We start from the raw sequence: 16,035 nt of genomic DNA, 5'->3' as shown, positions 1-16,035 counted from the left end.
TTAAGTAATCCAGTCCTGAGGTCAACCAGGCAGCTTGAGAGCATGGAGAAAGCTGAGTAACAGAATAAAATCTTTAAAACCCTTTAAACTATTCAATTAAATATATCCAGAAAACTGTTAGAAATTGAATAATCGTTTATCTGTGTAAATTACGTATGTGTCCTTCAGATCTGGAATGAAAAACATTCCATAAACTGTAAAGCAGCTCAAGGATTTAAATACAAAGTGTTATCACTGAGGTCAGGACAAACATATCTTTCCTCTGTCATTCTTTATGCATCTGACATTTTAAGGCCATAATTGAAATTAATGCTGGTGATTTTATTTACCCCTTCCTATCTAACCCCTTCATAATCTTTGCTGTGAAAATAAAAACATACCCTTCTCAAATATTTAGGATGCCAGGAATAATAAGCATGTAATTAGCAGTTTAGATTCTGAAGCTGAGTTACATGATTTTTAATTCTGAAGATAGACAAAAAAAAGCTGGAGTAACTCAGCGGAACAGGCAATAGCTCTGGATAGACCCTTTTTCAGACTCTGCCTGATTTGCGTAAGTTAGCCATGGGAATATTTATTTCAACAGCAAATAAATGGAATAAATCTTTCCATATTTGGTCAAATTTTTAAAATTTTACAAAGTTTTTATTGTATACTAGACCAAGTGGAACCGTTGGGCCCAAACCTCTCCTGCATTGGTGCAGCACCCTCTGCTCACACCCCCTCCATCTCTTCCCCTCCCCCCAACTCCATCCCCCTTAACCCCACTTATCCTCCCTCCACCCCCCTCCCTCCCTAGGAGATAGATTTAAACTTTAAAATGGGAATAACTTAAAAAATATAACACCGATTTCAATGAAACTTCTTCCATTAGCACCAAACTTTTACAAAGTTTTTATTATATACTAGACCAAGTGGTGAGTGAGGTGGGCCTAAATTTATAGCGCTATCGTGTATCATTTTGGCTGTAGTTTAGGAACAAACAAACAAACGAGAGTTTTAGTATATAGATGTCTTTTCTTATTACTGTACATTTTTGCAGTTTTTTAAGAAAGCAGTAAATAAACTTGCATATGAATTTTTTAAGTGATACTTACCGTTGAAAGAATAAACTGATATGCTATCAAATCAATAAATGACCTGTGTAATCAGTGCACATGTGCTCCTACTTCTATGTTTACACATTCTCTTTACATGGTGCTCTCCCAAGAATGCTGGCACCAAAGTGGTGGAGGAAACAAACATCCAAGCTGGCAATCATCAGCCACAGAAGCATTTCTTTTAAGGTAATTAAACAAAGAATCAAACAAGTGAACATGTACGACTCAGTTCTATTGTCAGCCGATGAGAGTAGCATATAACTCCTCCGGGTTTACTTTAAAAAAAATGTTGTCTATGCAAAAATGTGCAAGTGTTCAATTCATCTGATTTATCGAATCCTATATCACAGTTTGGAAGGGTGAGATCAACAGTGGATTTGCAGTCTTTGGATTGATAATCCTTTTGTATCATTTTCTTGTGCAGTTTACATTTTGCATTGCATTCTCAACTCAACCTTCCAATCCAATTTGAACTAAATATGGGGAATTTTAGTGTTAAGAACTGGGAAATAGTTTGCGATTTCCCCCCAATCTTTTGCAAAATGCAGATTTTCAGCATACAACTGGTTATACCTTTGCCTCCTTATCAATAGTGAAGTTTAATAATTTTGTGTTGGATGAAGTGAAGATGCAGCTGGGATTGAAGGCTATTGAAATTGTAACGTTTCACATTAATTGCCAAAATGCAGCATGCACAGAAAATTACACTCACATTTCAGTGTCAAGGCAATGCAAAAGACACCTGATGTTAAAAGATACTGCAGAATCATTGTCCTGTTAAAACTGTGAATGGAGTCAATAAAGCGTTGCAATGTTTATCTAGAAATAACATTTTTTCCCTTCCGTCTCGGATAAAAATGTTTGAATTGACCGACGCTGTTAATTAACTACAGAGAAATTGCAGAGGGAACTTGGAAGGCAATTGGATCGTTGGTATTTACTTCAAGTAGATGAATTGCAAAACAAAGGAAGCCTTGCTACGAATATAACACTCCTTGACTACTGCGTGTAATTTTGATGGGACCTATGTTAATGAAGGTTCACTGGTGTGCTCTTGTGAGTTGAGTTTTTAGTTTTTTGTCACGTGTACCGAGGTACAGTGAAAAGCTTCTGTTGCATGCTAACCAGTCCACTGGCAGTGAGTTATGAGGAAAGGCTGTGCAGATTGGACTTATTGGAGTTCAGAAGAATGAGAGGGGTTTTTTATTAAAACATAAAATAATTTATTAAAAGATAATTTATGTTTTAATAAGGGTGTGAGGACAAATTTAGAAGCAAGTGTGGGCAGTCATGGTGGCGCAGCGGTAGAGTTGCTGCCTTACAGTGAATGCAGCGCCAGAGACCCGGGTTCGATCCTGAGTACGGGCGCTGTCTGTGCGGAGTTTGTACGTTCTCCCTGTGACCTGTGTGGGTTTTCTCTGAGATCTTCGGTTTCCTCCCACACTCCAAAGACGTACAGGTTTGTAGGTTAAATGGCTTGGTAAATGTAAAAATTGTCCCTAGTGGGTATAGGATAGTGTTAATGTCTGGGGATCGCTGGTCGGTGCGGACCCAGTGGGCCAAAGGGCCTGTTTTTGCGCGGTATCTCTAAACTAAACTAAACTAAACAAAAGAAGGTATTTCTCTTTTGGACAAATCCAGAATTAGGAGACATATTTTCAGATAAGGGGTCACACATTTAGGCTGGAAATTAATCTCTTTGGCCCAAATGCTTCTATATTTTGCCTATTCAGTGTCTGTCCAAAAGCCTCTTAAAAATAGTGATTGTTTGTGATTCCAATACCCCCCCCGGCAGTGAGTTCCAGATATCAATTACATTGTGCATAATCTTTCTCCTCAGATCCCCTTTAAAAGTCCTTCCTAGTGGCGCCATCTACAATAGTGGCATTTGATCGGCTCATGGAAGTGCAGGGAATAGAGGGATATGGATCATGTACAGGCAGATGAGATCAGTTTAACGAGGCATCATGTTTTCGGCACAGACATTGTGGGCCAAAGGCACTTTCCTGTTCTATATTCTATGGTAATAGGGATGATAGAGTGTCAAAATGTATGAATCGTATCTGGAAACAGAACTTCGACAGAAAGCTTGCTTGGCAGAGGCAAGTGAGTTAAGATGCAGATTGTAACCGCTGTTATTGTGTTGTTTCTTACTTGGACAAGGCATAAGAATATCTTTAGACACAAGTAACTTAGCGGGTCATAAGAATGAGTATCTTTGCCTACTTCCATTAAGGACTGAACAACCAAAGGATGAGTGTTTTAAAGGTGACAGGAAGGTGGAACAAGAGACTGGCACAAATGAAAGACAGATTCAATAGGAATCAAGCTAGGTGCCGATGTAGTGCAAGGGTACACAATTCAAAAGACCGCACAGGAGTAAGGGGAGATGCAAGATATTTCCTGATAGGAGTCAAGATGGTATTTTAAGCATGCCAAATACTGTGTTTTCCTAGTAACCACATACATTATTTCCGATATCCCGACAAAGTGTGGGTTGGCAAGTTAATTGGCCACTGTAAATAACCCATAGCATATAAATGAGCGGTGGAATTTACAAGCAATTTAAAATGTTTGGGGGGGATGGGATTAATGCAGGATTAGAATAGGCCATTTAATGGATGACGCTAACTTTGTTAGTCAACAGGCCTGCTTTTTGCTGTACGACTCTTACAGCCGATTTAAGGTATGACAGGCATGGAGTAGTTCATTTGCTGTGCAATGCAGTTGAACATTCATCAGCCATGACAGTGCTGGCTCGAAGGACCAAATGGTCTACTTGTGCACCTATTTTCTATGCTTCTATTGTGCGTTCAATGAACATTCTCACTTCTGACTGTATGACAGTGGTCATTGACAAAGCAGCTGAAAATATTTGGGAGAGGACACTGCTCTCAGAAACTCCTGTGGTGTTAACCTGGGGCGGGATTGATCACACTCCACCATCACACACATCGTCCTTTTGTATAAGGTAGACACAAAATGCTGGAGTAACTTAGCGGGTCAGGCAGCATCTCGGGAGAGAAGGAACGGGTGACGTTTCAGGTCGAGACCCTTCTTCAGACTGAAGGGTCTCGACCCGAAACGTCACCCATTCCTTCTCTCCTGCGATGCTGCCTGACCCGTTGAGTTACTCCAGCATTTTGTGTCTACCATCCAATTTCAGACACTGCAGTATTTCCCATGGATGTCCAGTGACTTGTTTTATAAAGCATGGCATGATGCAACACTCATTCAAATGTCAGTTTCTGTCTCAGGCATTCAGGTCCTCACTTCCTATTGAGACAGCTGCACAAACCAACCTGATCGGGTTATGGATGAGTAGATTTGTGAACTGGCATTTAGCCAGATTACATTTGACTTGCTTTTTTGTGGAAATAACATGACTGAGCAATTATTCAATCAGCTATATGTCAAATTTGTGACTGTTCTGGAACAGCTAGTTCTGGAGCATGACTTCAATATTCCAGCTGAGACATTATCTCATCCATAACATTTCCTGGCCGTACATGGAATGAATTAGCTCAGGCTGATTTCCGCAAGAGTGGGGATCTCAAGCGGAAATGAAGATGAATCCGTAAAAGACATTGGGACACTTACTTATGTGGATAGGAAAGATTTAGAGGGTTATGGGTCAAACATGGTCAAATGTGACTAGGATTTTGGATGACTTCGATGAATTGGGCCAAAGGGCAACTGCTGTATGTGGTTATTTACGGGACAGATCTGGCTGAAAATGGTGCAGATACTTAGGCCTCATCTTTTTTAAGTCATGGGCAGGGAACAGGAACAGTTGCCTCCTGCTAGTTTCTTCAAAAAAGGTCCACTATCATTTACAACCAGATATGATATGACTGTGGAGCTTTTATCACATTATAATTAGCTACTTGCTGATTCAGAATTAAAATATATTGATGTTTTACAATTAACCCCTTTGTGATAAAAATCCACCTTACTACATGCAAAGAGGAATAAAGTGAACTGTATTTAAACGTACATTTCACTGGCACCCGTACAAATTATATTTAGTCTCCACAGTTATTAAGCAACTGGGCTGGTCGACGTATCCAGGTGGCAAGGGCACACCTCGCACTTTTATTTTTAAACTACTGCGTTTGTGAAAATCTTAAAATATTAACAATAAATACTTCAAGTTAGGATTCATTCATTCACTTTTTCAGATGTAATTGCAACTCCACAAAATAGGATACACAAACTATGGGTTTGATGTTTTTTTATTGGATTGTACCAAAGCTCAAAAAAAAAACAGTATTTACAGACTGCAACAGAAAGACAGATACTTCACGGGATGGTCAGTCCATAAAACTGACAGCAGCATCCAACGTCTACTCTGTGTACTTTCCAAGAATATCTCCATCCCTGAACAAGTAATAATCCTGTGGGAGAGAAAAAGGAAAAAGATGCAGATTATTGGGGGAAAAAAGGGGGACGGACGGACGGGACTACTTACATTCAAAATATGGATGATGGTACTAACCTTTTCATCTAAAACAACTTTTGTTCCTCCATATTCTGGCAGTAGAACTGTGTCACCAACTTTTACATTAACTGGATGGATATCACCAGTCTGGAAAATAAATGCAAATTAATCTCTGAACACTGTTACTCCATTTTGTAACAACCATCCTCAGTTACTGAGAAGCCCATATTCTAAAGAAGGAACTGCAGATGCTGGTTCAAACCGAAGATAGATACAAAAGACTGGAGTAACTCAGCGGGTCAGACAGGAATAGGTAACCCTTCTTCAGAAGGGTCTCGACCCAAAACATCACCTATTCCTTTTCTCCAGAGATGCTGTCTGACCCGCTGAGTTACACTCCAGCTTTTTGTGTCTATCTTCAGCCCATATTTTAAATAATTTTATAGATAATTTTCCTCATTGAACACATAGGACGTGTTCTTTTGAATGTGTTTCAACACAAGAGTAAAAAGAGCACCAAAAACAAATAGGGGCTCCAGATTTTTAAAAAAAATAAATACTACTACATTAACACTTGTGTTGAGAGACTTTGCATACATACTTTGCATCTTCCATTCGAGTTACCTTATGAACATTGACTTCTCCAACTTCAGATTGTTCCTCTTTCCCTACCCCCTTCCCAGTTCTCCCAGTCTTCCTGACTCCTACTACATCCTAACTTTGTCCTGCCTCCTCCCCTGGCATCAGTCTTTAGGGTCTTGACCTGAAACGTCCCCCATTCCTTCTCTCCTGAGATGCTGCCTGACCCACTGAGTTACTCCAGCATTTGTGTCTACCTTCCTCAGTATTGTAATATGTCCGATTTTTACCAAATCTCGAGTTGTGGAGAATAGCAAAGTCCTTTCTCTAACTATCAGAAAACTTCGCCTGGCTTTACAACTCAGTTTAAAGTTTAAAACTGTGGGACTTCCTGCCACATTGATTTGGGGAAGGCAATGTTCATATAAGAGAAGAATGTGGTTAAATGCGATTGGACACTACTTCGAAACAAACCTTCACTCGGCTGCCAGGTCCAATTGCTATGACTGTTGCTTGCAGCACTTTTCCCTGAGATTTCTCAGGAAGCATGATGCCACCTTTTGTCACTGTTTCTGCTGCAACTCTTTCCACCAGAACACGATCGAAGAGAGGAAGAAACTTTCTGAATGCTTGACCTGCCTGCCGAAATATTTTTTAAAAAACACATTTAGTAACTTATTAACCAAAAGATTACAGATCACATTTTCTTCTAAGTTATTCTATCATTGCTTGACATGAATTTATTGGTATTGATTTATAAATAATGGCCAACATCATTTTGAAAACCTGTAATTACAAAATGAGTTAAGACAAACTCACCATATTTGTAGTTTATTTTACCTTGTAACGCAGTTAAACACTTTCTGTTTATAACAATAAAAATAGATGGTATTCAAGATACATTTTCCCATTACACGTACTGGTTCAATAGTAACACGTTTCGACGAAAATCGTCTTAAGTGTTATGAAGGGAAAATTACAAAAGGTATTTTACAGAGAAATTTCAGAATAAAATAGTAAACATTTTAATACTACTTTGCCTTGAACCAATCGCCCCTCCCCACATAGTAAATGTGGCTCATTTGACCTTGCGGACATTCCCAATCTTACACAAGGTCGTTTACATAAATGCACGTAACAATATTAGTTGTTCATTTCCATTCAAGTATCAATGCGGGATACAGAATAGCAAATATGTAGCAACTTCAATCGACAACGGATATGTTACAATCTGGTTTCTGATACCAACGCAGAGATCAGGAGGAAAAAAAAAAACTACCGGTTCATTTATGATCTTAAGCACGATTATGGCGGTGAATGGCTTCAAGCAAATTACTGGGGAATTTCATTTTTGTTTTTAAAATTCTACAAAAAGCACAAAAGGTATTGTCTGCATCACGCAAGCAAAAAAAAATCCTTGCAGCTTCCCCCACGTTCTGGCGTACAACGCTTTTTTTAATCACCAGAGCAGAGTTAATTGCCTCGCAATGCGACACATGCATGGAGAAAACATGAAAGTGTCTTTTTTCCGCTTACCATTCCTGCTCAGTGTTGGAGAAAGTGCTGGCAAGGAGACTGCTTGCTGCTTGCGGCTTGCTCGCTGCTCGCTCTCTGCAGCGGCGACGATGGCAGCCCTTCCACGTGAGGAGATGACCTTCGAACCCGGCGGCGCGACCTAGAACGTCAGGGGAACGTTACAGCGGGTTCCAGAACCTCGCCTCCCCATTCACAAAAACCAGCGCGACGCGTACGGCGGCCGCCGCGCCCCAACCCGCGCAACCCCCGGCGCGGCGCGACCCGACCCCGTGTACGGTGTACGGCGGCCGCCGCGCCCCAACCCGCGCAACGGCCCAGAAAACCAATCCACACTCACACACCAGCTTCAACGGCGCGCACTTTGACCTCGCCCGCGCGAAGCGTCTGGAACTTTCTGGAACCCGCACCCCTGAGCGAGCATACGGGATAAAACACAGGGCTCTACACGGGCTTTAACCCTCTCTGGGCGGGGTTTGTTCTGGTGTTTTCCTGCTGCTGAACCTCAGAGATCCTTTCATTGCTGCAACTCAACTGGAAGTTGTCGGCGGGACGCCAGGTTGCTGGGCGGCCATGTTATAGGGAGGTGGTTGTGGACTATGCAGGGTCCGGGGTGCGAGGTGCGGGGCCGGCTGTGCGACCACGTGTTCACCGCAGCGGCAAAGGGATCTGGGATCGTGCAGCCTGCGTGCAGTTGCTCACCGCTCTTGTCGCAGGGCGTTTGCTGTTTCGCTCTCTACCCTCGCTTACACACGCACGCACGCACACACGAGGAGAATTAGTAAGTACGGCAGGTGTGCAACGGGTTCGCTAAATTAATTATTGCTTTGGAAATAGTTTGCAAAAATAAGTGCAAATACGCAGCAAAATGAGCCAATGAATGAATCAATCGGCGATTGCAATTATGTTGCGTTTTAATGGGACCTGCAGTCGGACAATTGCAGTTTGTAAATGTTAATGTTCTTTAAGTGGGTTGTTTGTGAACAGTTTTTGCATTTCTTTGTGTGTTTTTGGGGCTCTTTGGTATTTGACCTTGTGATGTGCGACATGTGCGGAGCCTGTGGCCCGGGGTTGCGGCGCATCTCTGCCTCGCCCTCCCTCCCTCCCTCCCTCCCCACTACTCGCCAGGTTATGTAATTGGTGGTATAAGGTCTGAAGAAGGGTCTCGACCCGAAACGTCACCCATCTCTTCTCTCCTGAGATGCTGCCTGACCCGCTGAGTTACTCCAGCATTTTGTGATTAAGTAATTGGTGAATCATTGCTGTCTTGTCCTCCTGCAGACGATGCTCCGTTTAGCGACCGCTTTGCGCCAAGTGCGACCTGCTTCACGGCTACTGACGCCCCGGCTCAGCCTCAGCCTCAGCCGAGCCTACGCCAAGGATGTGAAGTTCGGCTCCGAAGCCCGGGCTCTCATGCTGAAAGGTGTCGACCTTCTCGCCGATGCTGTCGCCGTGACCATGGGGCCAAAGGTAGTTAAAGTTCAGGCTTGTTATCATTGGTAATGTTCGACCAGTTTAATCACAAGTAAACTAAGACTACACGTTTGATGATTGAACTAAGTTTGTAGTTGCCCATCACATCCATGTCCACCTTTTTTGCCCATCTACACGTCTCCTGAACATGGAGACATGGTGACTGTACATGATTTCACCATCTCTTCTGGCAGCAAGTTCCAGATATGCAGGAGGGCTGGTGCAGCCAATGTTTCAGACATAGATTTGCTCAGGTAAATTGTTACAGCTTAAGGATAAGGGGGAAGTCTTTTAGGACCGAGATGAGAAAACATTTCTTCACGCAGAGAGTGGTGAGTCTGTGGAATTCTCTGCCACAGAAGGTAGTTGAGGCCAGTTCATTGGCTATATTTAAGAGGGAGTTAGATGTGGCCCTTGTGGCTAAAGGGATCAGGGGGGTATGGAGAGCAGGCATGTACAGGTTACTGAGCTGGATGATCAGCCATGATCATATTGAATGGCAGGCTCGAATGGCCTACTCCTGCACCTATTTTCTATGTTAATGGAACTGCTGAAGGGAACTTGGAGCCGTGTGATTGTGGCAGCAAAACACGATCTCAAAAGGGGGGTAAATGGAGGGTAATGGCAGTGAAGGTTGAGTAATTGGTGGTACAAGGTCTGAAGAAGGGTCTCGACAAGAAACGTCACCCATTCCTTCTCTCCTGAGATGCTGCCTGACCCGCTGAGTTACTCCAGCATTTTGTGATTAAGTAATTGGCGAATCATTTGAATCTGCAACATTGTCTCTTTCTGCAGTTCAGTCAGCATGTGCTCACATTCACAAGTGGGCTCTGAACTCTGTTGGCCAGGGGTCCAATGTTCAGTTGTAATATAACAACTGAAGCAGTGTGCTTTTTTTTTTTTACTACTACTTGAAGTAGTGAGTTATTTTTTTAACCTGAGGGTGAAACTTTGTTCAATTTTCTAAATCAAGATTACTGGGATATTCCTGTGAATAGCTTCTCTGTCATATAGCACGTGAACAAAGCCATCAAGTGAAAATCACTACTTCAGCTTCCTCCACTTCTGAAGCAGTTTTCTGCCTCAGTTTTGAGCTCACGGTTTTTATTGTGGGTAAAAATGCCAAGATTTGGGAGTCTCGTGGCTAATTCGTGAGAAGGGGGATTGAAAACTTGACAAATGGTGGATGAATCAATATCAGTGGTTTTCTCCTTGCTGTTAAGACTTATGCAGACTTGAATAATGCCACTTTAGAATCAAATCCAGCATGGAGTTTTCCTTGCATAGATGACAAACATCTGTCTACAAATTTTTAAAAAAGAGGTATAAATAGGGTAGATACTAAGAATACATTTCCCATGGTTATAGATATCAAAAACAAGAGCATGGTGATTTGAGGAGAAAGTATCATTTTACATAGAATGGTTATATCTACATCTTGCTGCCAGGGAGATGGTAGAATCAGTTACAGTCACTGTAGATGGGCAATATGGATGTTTTTGGCCAAAGGGCTTGTTTCAGTGCTTTACAAACTTGCGCCATATTAACCTCTGAATCATTGATATCTTCAAGACCCTAAAACTCTTTGAGATTCTCCTCTGAATATTGATCAGTGTCTTCTGATGCCGATTCCTTGGCTTGTAAAAGATGGCAGCACTTTAGTATTGGTTTAGTTGGCACTAATCTCTTTTTTAATTTGCACGAATCTTCCTAGTTAAGTATCCAGCACAGTCATTGGTCACTTGCTGCTTTATCATTAACTGTAGTGTTATTCAGTACAGTCAGATTTTTAGTGGAAGTTCATTGGAGATTTTTAATTCACCACGTTTAATACACTGCTTGGATGGATTCAGTTATGGGCAATGGTTTGGGGTGAGAAGCTTTTCAGGTTTTTAAGAGCACCAAAACTCTTCCTGACATTAATCCTGTCCAGTATGTTTGACAATAAAATTATATTGTGGAAAACTGATTCGTGAGCTTGAATTGAATGCAAACCGAGGATAATATAATCATAATTACCTTTGGAGAGAAATGTCATATTTCCAAAGAAATATCAAGGACAATTAATTTGTCATTTTTTTCTCTAATTCCCAAGTGACTAGCAGAAATCTCAACTTCAGGTAAGTGACCCCATGAATGGTCAATCGGGCTACATTGCTATCTTGACTCAGTAATTTTTATTAAGTGGCTGTCTAAGCTCTGCCAAACCTTGCAAACGACTTCAAACGATGCTGTTCAAGGTCCATTTCAGCGTAAATGTAATTTCTCTTTGGCCTTCGTGCTGTTCCAGTAGTGCTCCAGCAACAGAATCTGACCGTGAAATTCCTTCGTCAGTGGCACAGTTAGTGGAGTCGCTGCCTCGCAGCATCAGTGACCTGGGCTAAATCATGACCTTGGCTGTTGTCTGTTGAGTTTGCACTTTCTCTATGCTGCTGCGTGGGTTGCCTCCGGGTGCTCCCGTTTCCTCTTGCATCTAAAAGGTGTGTGGATTGGTAGGTTAATTGGCCAATAATTTGCCCCCTGGTGTGGGTGAGGAGCAGAATATGAGGAGAGTTGATGGTGGAGGCAGAATAAAAATGTGAATTGGTGGTGCAGGTTCAGTGAGCCGAAGGACCTGTTTCCATGCTGTATCTCTTACTGACTAGTGATCTAGATTGTGTCTGTCTGTTTCCAAGGGCAAATTGTGTTGAGTGGGAAAACATTGTTATATTCCAAGGCAGATAAACATAAGTAAGATGAGTGTTATTTACAGAAGCTGTGCATCACTAATATCTATATCACATTTTTGGAACATTCTGAAGATCTTTTTCAGTACACCATTTGGCTCTTTATCTATTTATACAGCAGGCTCTGAAAGTTTCACATAAACCAGATTGCCAGGTTATTATCACCTGAATGCAACCAATGTTCATTTGAGCAGTTCAGCCCTTTTGTTTTGTCTAAGAGCTTTTCTGTCTGCGTTTTACAAAGAAAATGGCCTGTGAAAATTGATGTTAGTCTTTTAAAGTTGGAGCTGAGAGCATTTGCAACAGGAAGCAAAGACAAGGCAAAAAAAATCAAACCAGAAATTGTGGTTCTGTCTTTGTGGAAGAGACCCAAATAACCATTCGGAAATGCTCAGGATCCAAGAACCGAATCAAATGGAGGAAAATAGTATGCCTACTTTTAAAATAAAAAAGACATTCGAGAAATGAACAGTCTGATAACTTTCCATCGCCTGATAATTTGTTTGAACTTGTGGGATTCTGGACAAGAAACCTGTTTGGGCCAAGTCACTGAATATGTTGAAGACATAGATAGTTTTCCAGGCATATTAAAGGATGTAGAAAGAGCAGAAAATGGTCTTGCAATAGTGGGGAGAGAGTAAAATGTTGGAGTAACTCAGTGGGTCAGTGAACATCTCTGGAGGACATTAATAGGTGGAGTTTCCAGTTGAGATTCTTCGACAGACTGATTTTGGGGGGGGGGGGGGGTGGGGGTGAGGAAAACTGGGAGAGAGGAGGGGCAGGACATAATGTGTAAGAAACAACTGCAGATCGACCCAAAATGAAGGGTCTTGACCCGAAATGTCACCCGTTCCTTCTCTCCAGAGATGCTGCCTGTCTCATAGAAACATAGAAAGAAACAGAAAATAGGTGCAGGAAGAAGCCATTCGGCCATCCGAGCCAGCACCACCATTCATTGTGATCATGGCTGATCGTCCACAATCAATAACCCGTGCCTGTCTTCTCCCCATATCCCTTGATTCCACTACCCCCTAGAGCTCTATCTAACTTAAATCCATCCAGTGATTTGGCCCCCACTGCCCTCTGTGGCAGAGAGTTCCCCAAATTCACAACTCTGGGTGAAAAAGTTCCTTATCACCTCAGTTTTAAATGGCCTCCCCTTTATTCTGAGACTGTGGCCCCTGGTTCTGGACTCGCCCAACATTTGGAGCATTTTTCCTGCATCTAGCTTGTCCAGTCCTTTTATAATTTTATATGTTTCTATAAGATCCCCCCTCATCCTTCTAAACTCCAGTGAATACAAGCCTAGTCTTTTCAATCTTTCCTCATATGACAGTCCCGCCAACCCAGGGATCAATCTCGTGAACCTACGCTGCACTGCCTCAATTACAAGGATGTCCTTCCTCAAATTAGGAGACCAAAACTGTACACAATACTCCAGATGTGGTCTTACCAGGGCCCTATACAACTGCAGAAGAGTCCCGCTGAGCTATTCCAGCATGTTGTGGAGGACAGAGACTGGCAAGTAATATAAGTGAAGGAGGGGGGGTGGTTGATAGGCAGATGATTGGGAACACGCCAGTGATGAAAAGACCGAGTGTGATATAAAAGGATTGAAGTGTTGTGAATTGTGAACCTAGAGGAATGAATGTAGGTTTTGGGGGGGGGGGGGGGGGCATAAGTGTGAGTCCAGATAAGGCACAGAGGAAGGGGGTTGGTAATTGCCCCAAAATTGGAGAATACAATGAATGTACCTTTGGGTTTTAAAGTACCCGAGCGGAATATGAGGTACTGGTCCTCCAGTTTGCTTGTGGCCTCACTCTGGCAATGGAGGTTAGGCCCAGGACAAAGGGAACATCATGGAGTTAAAATGGTTCGCAACCAGGAGATCCAGTTGGCCTTGGCATACTGAGCGCAGGTGTTTGGCGAAGCAGATGCCAAGTCCACCCTTGGTCTTGCCACATTGGGAGATGGTTCCAAGGACCACTTGGAACAAACACCATTTGACATAAAGAGGCAAAGCTGGAGCCCCTGCAATAGTGGGTCAGCGATGATTGAATGGCGGACAGGTCCAAAGAACAGAATGATCCGTTCTTGTGTCTTTCCGGTACATTTTCAGTCCCTTCTGTTGGAAAATGGTCAAAGAACTCCAAACTGCCAAACAGTTTTCAGTGAAAATGTTCTGTTCCCAACTGAGAGGAACATTCATTCAGGTTCAGTCAGCTATTCAGGTTATTTTTCTAGAGTGAATACATGTTCTTTTGTTCCTTGGATAGCAACCATTAGCAATTTATGACCTGATGGTTGAGATTGCTGTCTCAAATTGACTAGTGTATCATATCATATCATATATCTACAGCCGGAAACAGGCCTTTTCGGCCCTCCAAGTCCGTGCCGCCCAGTGATCCCCGTACATTAACACTATCCTACACCCACTAGGGACAATTTTTACATTTACCCAGCCAATTAACCTACATACCTGTACGTCTTTGGAGTGTGGGGGGAAACCGAAGATCTCGGAGAAAACCCACGCAGGTCACGGGGAGAACGTACAAACTCCTTACAGTGCAGCACCCGTAGTCAGGATCGAACCTGTGTCTCCGGCGCTGCATTCGCTGTAAAGCAGCAACTCTACTGCTGCGCTACCGTACGGATGAGCATTTTGCAAGAGGAGGGGTTATGGAAATGTCAGCAACTGCGCTGCCCTGCAGCAAAGGTTGGCACAGTTGAGGAGACATTTCTTTAGTCTGTGGGTGCTGAATCTGTGGAATTCTGCCACACAAGGCTGTGGAGCCCAAGTCAGTTGATATTTTTATGGCAGAGATAGATAGATTCTTGGTTCGTATGGGTGTCAAGAGATTTTGGGGGGAAGGCAGGAGCATGGGGTTGGGAGGGAGCGTTAGATCAACCATGATTGAGTGGCAGTGCAGACATGGGGCCGAATGGCCTGATTCTACTATCACTTATGACCTTGTGGTGACACCACTGCTTTAGCCCCAGGATCCAGGGTTCAAAGCTGACCTTCGGTGCTGCTGTCTGTGCAGACAGAGTGGGGTTTCCTCCAGGTCCTCTACATTACAAAACTCTACAGGTTGGTGAGTCATTGAAAAATTCAATCACCATGGGTAAAAGGGGTTGGAGGGGAGAATTGGTGGAAATATGGGGAAAATAAAATGGATGCTTAATGATTTCAATGCAGTATAGCTTCAATTCTGTGAAACGTCGGTGCCTTCTGGTAAGTGCATAATCAACCATGATTAGTTTTAGAGATACAGTGCGGAAACAGGCCCACTGGGTCCACGCCGACCAGCGATCCCCGCACACTAACACTATCCTACACCCACTGGGGACTATTTTTACATTTACCAAGCCAATTAACCTACAAGCCTGTACGTCTTTGGAGTGTGGGAGGAAACCGAAGATCTCGGAGAAAACCCACGCAGGTCACGGCGAGAACGTACAAACTCCGTACAGATAGCACCCGTAGTCGGGATTGAACCCGAGTCTCCGGCGCTGCATTCGCTGTAAGGCAGCAACTCTACCGCTGCCACCCTTAATTGTTTGTTCATTTTATCTAGGGTCGAACAGTCATTCTAGAACAGAGTTGGGGAAGTCCTAAAGTAACAAAAGATGGCGTGACAGTGGCTAAAGCAATCGAATTAAAAGACAGGTTCCAAAATATTGGTGCCAGGCTTGTACAAGACGTTGCCAACAACACAAACGAAGAAGCAGGTGATGGGACAACCACCGCAACAGTCCTTGCAAGAACGATCGCGAAGGAAGGGTTTGAAAAAATCAGCAAAGGAGCTAACCCAGTGGAGATTAGACGAGGTTGGTTGAGATGACTTTGCTTTGATTGCCAAATGCTTTACAATCTTTCAACAACATTTTTTCCAGCCTAGGAACTCTATGCAAAATTAGATCAGCAAATAAAATATTGCATGTTTTCCACAAATGAGTCTCTAATATATTAAAATATGGCAAACATTGTCCCACAAACTAAAGTGAAACAAATGAAAAAAATAATGTTTTTATGGCCTTCAATAGGTGCGAAATTGCACCTCAAACTTATGGAAATCTTTGCACCAAAAGTACCCAATAAATCTTTTTTGGTGACATTTGCTCGCATTATATTTAAATTAAAAATCACCTTTCAATGGGATTTTTAAATATTGCTCTCATT

The 16,035-nt window shown here is 42.6% G+C and overlaps 2 protein-coding genes across 3 annotated transcripts in view; one reads left to right on the top strand and one right to left on the bottom strand.

The window, feature by feature from the left end:
• hspd1 (heat shock 60 protein 1) overlaps positions 1-16,035 on the top strand; it is a 48,317-nt gene that overhangs the window by 15,890 nt on the left and 16,392 nt on the right. The window contains exons 1-3 of one of the 2 annotated variants that reach the window (XM_078404152.1): positions 8,319-8,434; positions 8,935-9,123; positions 15,431-15,683. In XM_078404152.1, coding sequence (XP_078260278.1) covers positions 8,938-9,123; positions 15,431-15,683 — 439 coding nt within the window. In that variant the 5' untranslated portion in view covers positions 8,319-8,434; positions 8,935-8,937. Of the gene's footprint in view, positions 1-8,318; positions 8,435-8,934; positions 9,124-15,430; positions 15,684-16,035 lie in introns of those variants that run through there. The other variant, XM_078404153.1, reaches the window with a different exon arrangement.
• hspe1 (heat shock 10 protein 1) lies at positions 5,320-8,122 on the bottom strand. Its single transcript, XM_078404155.1, has 5 exons — positions 7,994-8,122; positions 7,657-7,795; positions 6,595-6,759; positions 5,599-5,688; positions 5,320-5,497 (listed from the first exon to the last, which is right to left on the bottom strand). The coding sequence occupies exons 2-5, from the start codon at positions 7,657-7,659 to the stop codon at positions 5,447-5,449; spliced, it is 309 nt and encodes a 102-aa protein (XP_078260281.1). The 5' UTR covers positions 7,660-7,795; positions 7,994-8,122; the 3' UTR covers positions 5,320-5,446.

The sequence above is a fragment of the Rhinoraja longicauda genome, chromosome 8, assembly GCF_053455715.1.
Source record: "Rhinoraja longicauda isolate Sanriku21f chromosome 8, sRhiLon1.1, whole genome shotgun sequence".
NCBI lineage: Eukaryota > Metazoa > Chordata > Chondrichthyes > Rajiformes > Arhynchobatidae > Rhinoraja > Rhinoraja longicauda.
Note: the sequence above shows the minus strand (reverse complement) of the source record. Positions and strands in the feature narration are given on the sequence as shown.

Coding starts and splice junctions, on each gene's coding strand:
- hspe1 (XM_078404155.1), bottom strand. Junction 5,689..6,594: donor GACCTGGCAGCCGAGTGAAG/GTTTGTTTCGAA, acceptor TTTATTTTCCAG/ACTGGTGATATCCATCCAGT. Junction 5,498..5,598: donor AAGTTGTTTTAGATGAAAAG/GTTAGTACCATC, acceptor TCTCTCCCACAG/GATTATTACTTGTTCAGGGA.